The 9,303-nt window shown below is 45.2% G+C and overlaps 1 protein-coding gene across 1 annotated transcript; it reads left to right on the forward strand.

The window, feature by feature from the left end:
• The first annotated feature begins 3,734 nt into the window (after nt 1-3,734).
• BLOC1S6 (biogenesis of lysosomal organelles complex 1 subunit 6) lies at nt 3,735-8,047 on the forward strand. Its single transcript, XM_065075906.1, has 5 exons — nt 3,735-3,983; nt 4,715-4,859; nt 6,016-6,103; nt 6,715-6,801; nt 7,557-8,047. Exons 1-5 carry the CDS (start codon nt 3,938-3,940, stop codon nt 7,674-7,676), a joined length of 486 nt encoding a protein of 161 aa, XP_064931978.1. The 5' UTR covers nt 3,735-3,937; the 3' UTR covers nt 7,677-8,047.
• Nucleotides 8,048-9,303: the final 1,256 nt, after the last annotated feature.

Consider the following 9,303-nt stretch of genomic DNA (forward strand, 5'->3'; position numbering starts at 1 on the left):
CGCGCTCCGGGCATGGCCGCGGGCGGGGACGGCGCCTCAGCCGAAATCCTTGCGCGCTCCCGGGCCAGCCCCGCGGAGGGCGGCAGCAGCGGGCGCGAAGGGGCCGGGCCGGCGCTGCGCAGCCAGCAACCCCTGCGCGTCCGCAGACCGCCGCGGCCCCCGCCGGCACCGCGCCTGCGCTCTCCGCCCGGGCTGGCCGCGGGTTCGAGTCCCGCTCTCGCCCCGCGCGGAGGGCGCAGGTGGGGGGGCCGGGCACGGCCGCCGAGCTCGGAGGGCGCGGGGCTCGCTCAGCAGCGCCCGGCCTTGCGGCACCCCTGCCTGCCTCGTGGTAGCCCGACAAGCCATTCCCGTCCCTGCATGCACTTGTGTCTGGTGGATAAATGTGGTTGGAGGTAGAAACTTCTAACTGTAAAAGCTGTAAAATCCAAATATGATCTGTTGATAGACAAGCAGGTGCTTTCATGTACACTGGAAGCCTGAAGTGCACAGTTCTATGCTTTAGCTTTAAATTTTTAACAGTCACATGTTAGCATTGTGTGGGTTATTTTTCCTTCGTGCACTGTCAGGGCACAGCCCTTTGCACCTTTTCCATTAACCCATGTCAGGGCAGTGTCATGTTGTAGGAGGTTACACGTGCTTTTCTGAGCATTCCTTAAAAGACATAGGGAGAAACAAACCTCAAACCTCAGAGGCCCTGCTGTCAGATAATTCCTTTTATAACTGCTCTTACTTAAAAGTAATTACATTTTTGTCTTTATTCTGTTGAGAGATTATTCCCCCTCCTTGCTGGTGTGATTACTATAAATTTTCTTCTAATTTCCAGCCTACACATATTCAGGGTCAATTAGTACCCATAGCCAAATTTTGTTACTGCGTCAGTCAGTTCCGTAAATCATAAACATTTCTGGAAAAACACGCCTACCTGAGGGAAAGTCCATATCCTGTTTTTTGACCTGGTTGGTGGAAGTTTCCAAGTAAAGACCAGAGAGCTGTGTAGAGCCGCTGCGTTTTGGAGAAAGGCGCTCCCTTTCTGGTCAAGGGCTGATAGCAGATTCTGGCACACATCAGATTGTCACTTCAGGACGTGGAGTGAGCCCCTTCTTGGAACACACCCTGCAGAAGGGAGTCATGTGTGGTAAACTGGCCTTGGGTGGAGTTTGCTTATTGTTATTCTCCATAATGATGTCCAGCAATAAACAGTATTATGCTTTGTCTGAGCTCCACTTCACAATGTGGCTGCTGTCCTGAGCATGTAATCTCAAATTAGTCTTTGTCAGGTGGCTAAAAAGGTGCTATCCCAGCCCTTCAACCCACCTTGTAATTTCCCCAACAGGGTTATCAACACAATTGTTTTGCTGCCAGACGATGAACTGGGTCCTTGAAATGGGCCAGAATTAAAAAATACATATTGGAGGATAGATTTGTATGTATAACTGAGACTACTTCTGTGATCGCAACTCGCATAGGCATCCGTATGACAGCTGAGGGGGCAGCAAACAGTGTGGGAGTCAGAATGGGCAGTCAAGGCTGGGAACCTGTTAAGCCAGCCTTGGTGTGCAGGGAAACACTCCCAGCCATGTTCCAGTTTAGCCATTCTTAATGCTTTTGTTCTGCTCAGGTTGATTTGACTCACTTTGTGTTCCCCCGGTCTCACCACTCGTCCCAGCACACCTGGGCCGGGGCACACAGGCATGAACCAGTGGCCAGGCGGGAGCTGCCAAAACTCCTTGGCAAACTGTCTCAAAACGTTGAGCTTTGCGTTGGAGGGTGAAGGAACAGGCTCACGCTCCATTCTGCTGCCCCTCCTTCAGGGACAGAAACTTCTAGCACTGAAGAGGAGGAGTAAGTTTGGGAGACGTAGCACCCTGAACCAGCGCACCAAGGCTCGCTGGTTTGTTTTTTACTGAATAACTAAGACCAGGTTTTCTGAAGTTTTCTCAAGTCAGGAACCAAGTAATGCATTGTCAAGATGAACTTCTGTTGGATGCAGCTTTTTCTAACAGCCTGTTACACTCCGTTATGACAGCCAAGGCTGTACTCCCTCTGCAGTCTTGTTTACTTCATTAGGACAGAGAGCTTTTAAGAAGTTAGCTGTTAATGTGAAATATTTCCTTTTCATACTGTCACCCCTGAAGTGATGCAGCACTTCAAAAGCTGGTGGTTTAAAGCATCCTATTTGCTACTCTGCCTTTAGATTCCTGTTTAAATCAGTTACCATAAAATCCACACTGTGTGGGTTATAAGGTTGCATTGAAAGTTTCTGAGCACAATTGCCACAATGTAAAATGAAAAGGCGGTGATGATTTGCTGTTACCATGTCACACATGTATTGCTACAGTGTCACAACTCATTTGTCTTGCCCGTAGCTTACAATGTAACAGCATTCCAGCATTTGAGCTTCAATCTTGCAGGGAGGGTGAGACCTCAGCAAGAAAGCTAGGAAGCTGTGTGCAAACTTTGGACAAGCATTTGGAGATAGTAAGTGTTGAGTTGCTGTAGGACTAGGAGTAGCAAGTAAGTGCAGGAATACAACAGAGGGCTGTAGGAGAACAGGAGAGAAAGGAACGTGCAGGGATATCAAACACGGATTCACAAACATTGCTGCCCATGGGTGGGCAGTGAACCACCAGTTAGAGAGTCCAGGTTCTTCACAGCCTCCCCGGTAGCTGTGGGGGGGCTACGAGTCAAATTCAGGTAATTATACAGAAATGTCCTCAGCAAGTTTTTTCTTCTAATTAATTAAAGCTGGTTCATTGTATGGCTCCATGGGTCGCAGACTTTGTTTTTCAGTGGCATCCAATTTTTTAGCTAGCAATGGGAATACTGATTTTGCACCGGTCCTTGAAATTAAATATTTAGACCAGCACTATTGTGCTTTTTGCTAGTTTAACCAAACGTGTTTGTTCCTTCTTATAAGGTTCACTTAACTTCCTTTTCAAACATCCTTTTCTCCAAGAATTAAACTTTAATCAATCCTTCAGAGGATAATGAACTTGGTGATGCACTCGGGAAGCGGTTACTGTGACACACAGAACGCTTTGTAGAGGAAAGGGAACAAGAGAGGCTTTGTATCAATCTCTTTTTTGGAGCGTTTGGGTTGAAAAACAGTTAAATTGTAACTTGTCTAGAAAAGATGATACCGGGTTTATATTCCAGCCCTTAGTGTATTTCTGCAGGACGTGGGAGGGCCTGGAACAGGCAGAGCAGGAGCTCGGATCTGCAGCCCCCACACCTCGAGCGAGGCTGTTTCAGGGCGATTACCTCGCTTGTTCTTACTAGAGATTCCATCGGGAAGCCGAGACGTCAGTGCCGGTGAAACTGTCAAGAAAAGGTTATTTTTTTCCCACTGAAAGAAACCGCAAGTAAAATTGCTGACGAGTTGTCATGAGAATCTTGATTCGAGTCTGTTTGAGGACAAGTCCCTGTTGTTGCACTCTGGCTGCAGATCGGGCCTTTGGTGTTTTGATGCAGAAAAACAAAGAAAACCAGGTAAATTTTTAGTCTGATGACAGTGATATAATCGCGATCAATAATTAGAATATATATATGAAGAAAACATACATTAACGTGCAACAGTCTTGTTAAAAGTGCCAGGTTTAAGGATGCCAAATCACCTCAGAGCGCTTCCGAAGAGCACTCGTTCCACTGCCCGAGTTCCACTCAATCCTCAAATTTGGGGCGTTGGTGGCCAGCGAGCCCCGAACGTCATCGTCCGTCATTTCCGCATCCGGCGCGGCGGCCCTTCTAGCCGGGGCCGCGCAGGGCGACTCTATGGTGCGGCGCCGCCCCGCTGGGTGAGGGCTGCGGGAGCCCCGCCGCCGGGCCCTGCCTCCCGCGCCCTGCCTCCCGCCGCCGGGCCCCGCGCCCCGGCCTGCTCCCGCCGCAGGCTCGGCCTCATCCCCGCCCTGCGAGGGGGGACTCACGGGGGGCGGCAGCGATGAGCGTGGCGGAGCGGCCTGAAGAGGAGGCGGCGGCCTCGCTGGGTACGCGGGGGGCGGCCGGGCCGGGCCGGGCGGCAGGCGGGTGGAGGGGCCGGGGCAGCGGGGTTGCGGGCGGCCGGCCCCGGTCAGACCTGAGGCCCCGCGGAGCGCGACGCCGTGAGCCCGGGCTTGGGCGCCCCGGTGCGCTGGGAGGGCGCGGCTGCCGCCGTGTTCGCCCGTGGGGGTGGCGGTGCGGGTCGTTACTGTCCAAGAGCTCTGCGCACCATAGGTCCTTGGAGCTTGGCCTGTTCACTGACTCTTGCAAGCCGCAGGAGTTCAGCGTGTGGCGTTTTGGTGAGGTCTTAACGTGTTTTGAGCAGAAGGCTAAGACCTTCATTTGGTAGATGCGGGTTTATTCTCTAACTTTGAAAGCAAAGGACAGGTGTGTGCAAATGTTTAGTTGTTCCTGATTCACAGTCACAACTACTGGTGTTGCCTCTTTTTTCCTCGGTAGACTGAAATACTTGGATTTTTCCTTTTATAAGATGTTTTTGGAATACTCTGTTCCCCTCTTTCTGTTCTGCTTGTGTTCGGATAAAACTGTTCACCAGGGAGCTCGTGAGGGAGCCACAGAGAGAGAGGAAAAAGGAGCACCGTCTGGTTAACTGCAAAGAATTATAACTTGAGTGTCTAAATGCTCTAAAATCTTAAATAGGAGTATATATCGTTGCTTTTGGTGAAACTTGAAGTGCGTGCTGACCTGTCACGTTCAACCTTGCTGTTCTTTGGTGCAGGTCCCAATGACGCATCTCCAGACGAAGGAGTAGTAGAAGATCTGCCTTTAATAGATGAGAAAGCAGTGGAGCAGCTCACTGAGGGACTCGTTTCTTATTACCTGCCTGACCTTCAGCAATCAAAATCAGCACTACAGGAACTTACGTAAATGAATTTTTAAAACCAATACCTTATACGTGCATACTTTGCTGTTTTTAATATTCTAGTAACCCTTAACTAGAATATAGGTTATTGTAGCTTTTCTGTGTTCCATCTGTAGCATCCTGAATGGCTGAGTGACTGGCAGGAGTACTGGGGAGTGTATAAGCTGCAGTGTAGTCTGTCAGAACTTTGACTGAAGAATATATAATGCAGGAACACTGAAATACCCTAAGCCAGATATAGCAGAAAACATGCAGATTTCTTAAATACTTTCTTCATGTTTATAGTGGAAAGCCTGCTGAAAGCTAGGTTTATTTTGTTTGCAGACATGCAGTTTATACTTGGGGCATCTTGTAGTGTGCTATGTTGTTGTTGTCCAGTCTCTAAACTCTGTTGCAAAAGATACACTTGGAAAATACAATTAAGGAGCTAAACAGATAGAAGTTCTTTATACATCGGCATCTCGCTGATAACTGGGAATAGTTTATATTCAAGTGCAGACTGGATCTGCCATGGATGCAAAGGTGCCCGAAAGGGCTTTACACAGAGCCAGCTGGGGTTCTGCAGGGTGTGCTGGTTCGGGTTCCACAATGTGTGATGTGGTTATGCTGCTGCCAAGGACGGCCTGTGTCTGGGAAGACTTCAGCTGATCTGTGTGGCATGGAAGATCCTTAATAAGCACCGAGGATCCACGCTACATGTCTACAGGAATATCTTAGTCACAGAATCACAGAACGTTAGGGGTTGGAAGGGACCCCAAGAGATCGTGTAGTCCAGTCCCCCTGCCGGAGCAGTCCTGCAGCACGACGCAGAGCCAACTGAGTGGAAAGTCAAGAGCTAATTGTTTTTCCCTTCATTCAACTTGGGGTGTTTAGTCACTGCAACCTGCAGAGTGCCTGCTCAGGCTTTTCAGATATTCATCCTGGATATCTCACTGTGCTGTGTGATGCCAGCTGGATTTGTGTGTACTCAGCTGGGGTTTTTCTCAAACCATTTACTCATGTCTTTATTGAAATCTCCTAACAACACATAAGAGGAATCCAATATTGGGAAGCATGCATTTATATTGTTAAGATTAACAGTAGTATTTATTTAAAGGTGTGGTTGAAAAGCATATGCACTGCTTTACTTTGGTTTTCTGCATCTCTTTTTGTTTCAGACAGAACCAAGTAGTATTACTAGAAACATTAGAACAAGAAATTTCAAAATTCAAAGAATGTAACTGGATTCTTGACATCAATGCTTTGGTAAGTACTATTAAATCTCTCTTAAATATCTACAAGTGTACATTTTCTTGCTGAAGCATTAGTAGCAACTTGTGGATTTTCCTTGCTCTTAATGACCTGCGGGAAGAGAACCAACTCATGCAGATATTTGGGACAATTGTTGCTGGAGAGGGTGCAGAACCAACATATTTCCCTGGAGCAGGAAGGGCACTGGGAAGAAAGAGCAGGCTGGGTCGGCCACTGGTAGTAAGTCTAGTCATTCAAAACGAGTAGCTGAAGCAAATATGTGCCATTTTTGGGTAGGACTGAGGCTCCAGCATTAGCTCTGTGCGCCTCTCCAGACCAGCAGGAAAGGTACATGAAACACTGATATGTGGTGCATAAAATGGTGATATTTTTATGCTGTTTAATGGATCTTAATTCAGTAGATTACTGAGTGTACCTGTTGGGATATGGTAGTTTTATATTAATGCATGTAATACGTAAACTTTATATGTAAACTTGGACATGTTTAATCCATTATCAAAGTATTCTGGTAACCACTGTGGTTTTGATTGCTATTTTGCTGTGTAGCTTTATAAAACAACTGTTCCAACTTGACAGTCGCTGCCTTAACTGTTATGTTTTTTAAGTTTTCAGAAGCTAAACACTATCACAACAAATTAGTGAATATTAGAAATGAAATGATGATGCTCCATGAGAAGACGTCAAAGTTAAAAGTGAGTACGATAAATATTTTTACTTTCCAACATAAGTCAATAATACATAATTAAATATGTAACTTTTATTTTGGATGTGTGCTGAAAGTCCTGATTAAAATAGTCTTCAGTCCTTTTCTTTAATGGATGTTTCCAGTAGCACCAAACCATGTACATTTCTAAACTTGCACTACCTGAGCTCCAGCTACTTATGCATCTGAACTACTCTTATATCTCAGTGTCATGTTTAGGTGGTATAAGAATCATGCTTTTTTCTGTTACTTAATCAACTCCATTCCAACTAGTTCTCTTTGTTTTCAGTTTCTGTGCCTTTTTTGATGAAAACTAGACTGTAAATAGGAGAAATTCTTATGTTTATTAATGTAATATTAACATGGGGAATAGGTTCACTGACTTCATGCTATGTAGGTTATAGTCTGGCAAGATTAGTCTTTCTGTATGTTCCACAAGAAGGTTTTGTCTCGGACGCAATAAGTTGCACAGTACACGCCTTGTCTGGTGTACACGAGGGATGAGTTTCAGTGAGACCAAAGAGAATCCAGTTTGTGTTTTCCCTGTGCAGGTCACGGATTTGCTGTTTCTGAACAGCGAGAGGGAAGTGGGAGGAAGGAAGAATGAACAGTTGATGCAGCATTCAGTCATGAGCAGGGTGGGCTGGAGAAGATAATATTAAGAGAATGGGGGGGATTTTGTTTTACCTCCAGCTTAAATACAGCTGTAGAACTTACAATTGTTTTCTTGTCTTTTCTGTTTAGAAAAGAGCACTCAAGCTGCAGCAAAAGAGGCAGAAGGAAGAACTAGAACGAGAACAGCAACGTGAGAAGGAACTTGAAAGAGAGAAGCAGTTAACAGCAAAACCTGCCAGGAGGATGTGAAAGCAGAGCGTGCAGCACCTTGTCCAAATTAATCATTTCTGCATTCTCTGGAATTAAGACAGACTTTGCTTAAACTGGGCTATAGCTGTTACTAGCAACACTCTATGATGTTGTAAATTCCAGAACAGTAATAGTAGAGGTGGTAACAATTTTTTTTCAAGTTGCCTTCTTTTGTAATGCTATGCAATTTGATATTATTATAATGTAAGCCAATTTTTTTAATATATGTATATAGGAGAACTTAGGCGTCACAGTTTTAAATGCCTAACCATGTTTTTTTCATCTAGTCTTCTGGTGTTCAGAATTCTGAGGTATTTGGTGTCCGGCATACATGTTTTTCAGAGAAAATAAAGAATACTATTTAAAAGTCAGTTCTTATCCCCAGACTTCAGTGGCTGCTTGTTTCACTGAAACCACTTTGGTCCAGGCCGTTGGGGTCTCTTTGATGCCCTGGTTCGTTAATACTGACTTTTGGTGCAGCCTTGGTTTGGTCTGTCTCTGAACTGAAGAAACTTCGGTGTATTTGCCTGAAAGCTCACTTTATTGCAGCAGTCTTGTCTTATTTGTGTTTATTTGGGGTTGTTGTTGTTAATAAGTAACTTAAGAACAGCTTTAAAGTAACTTCTGAATAATTTCCCAGCTGAACTGGTGAGTGGGGAGGAGGAAGCAGAACACTAAAGGTTCTCAAAACTGATGTGTGCACAACGCAAAGATTAATGAATCTCCGCTTCCACAGACATTTGAGTCCAACCAGGGAGCTGTTGCTTCTGTAATGGTTCAAGAGGAAGACTGTGGTCTAAGCAGATTTCTGTGGGCTTAGAAGTTGTAGTTTCTTCATTTTGTGTGACCAAATGAAACACAACCAAAACGAAACAATTTTCACTTCATGTGTAATTCAGTTACCTGTTGGAAAAAGTGCTGTGTTTAACTTCTTTTCCTTAACGAATTGTTCATTTGCACCGTGGGGCTATGTAAGAGAGTCTTTGTTATGCTGTCCTCACCCAAACTGGTGCTGATTGGTGTACACTGGTGAGAAATGTGGAATGGAGGCTGATATCCATTGCTCTGAATGTAATTGTGTTCTTGCAGCACTTGGTGTGAACTTGCATTCAGATGAATGTACATGTAGTCTAGACTTTTAATCTGTTTTTTCCCACAGTCTAACAATCTAATTATTTTCTATCTGTGTTATTTTTCAAGCAGGGATGTAAGTGGCGTGTTTTGAATAAGATGAAGGGTAAGCTGTGTGAAGTTGTCCATAAAATATATGTGGTAAGGTATCAGAGGGGCACAGTCAGTTTTACTTTTTCTTCCACTTTAGATACACCTGCCTGGACTCTCCTGTGTTATATTCTCTGAACTCCTATTTCCCGTTCTTATTATTTGTCATCTTTTTCTGCGAAAGATTTACTCTAATGAGTAATCATCCAACATGCAAGGTAAACTGGGAAAATGTTTTGGGGCCAGGAGAATAAACTCTACCTAAAGTAGTCTGAAGAGACACTGAAATGCTGTTGCTGAAGCAGTAATAGATTAAAGCTTTCAACGGGTATTTTTCCATTAAATTACTTGTGTCTGTTAACTGCCAGTGGCTTGTGGGCCTGTGCTGTGGTTTGTATGTGTTTCT

This window comes from Columba livia, chromosome 11, assembly GCF_036013475.1.
Source record: "Columba livia isolate bColLiv1 breed racing homer chromosome 11, bColLiv1.pat.W.v2, whole genome shotgun sequence".
NCBI lineage: Eukaryota > Metazoa > Chordata > Aves > Columbiformes > Columbidae > Columba > Columba livia.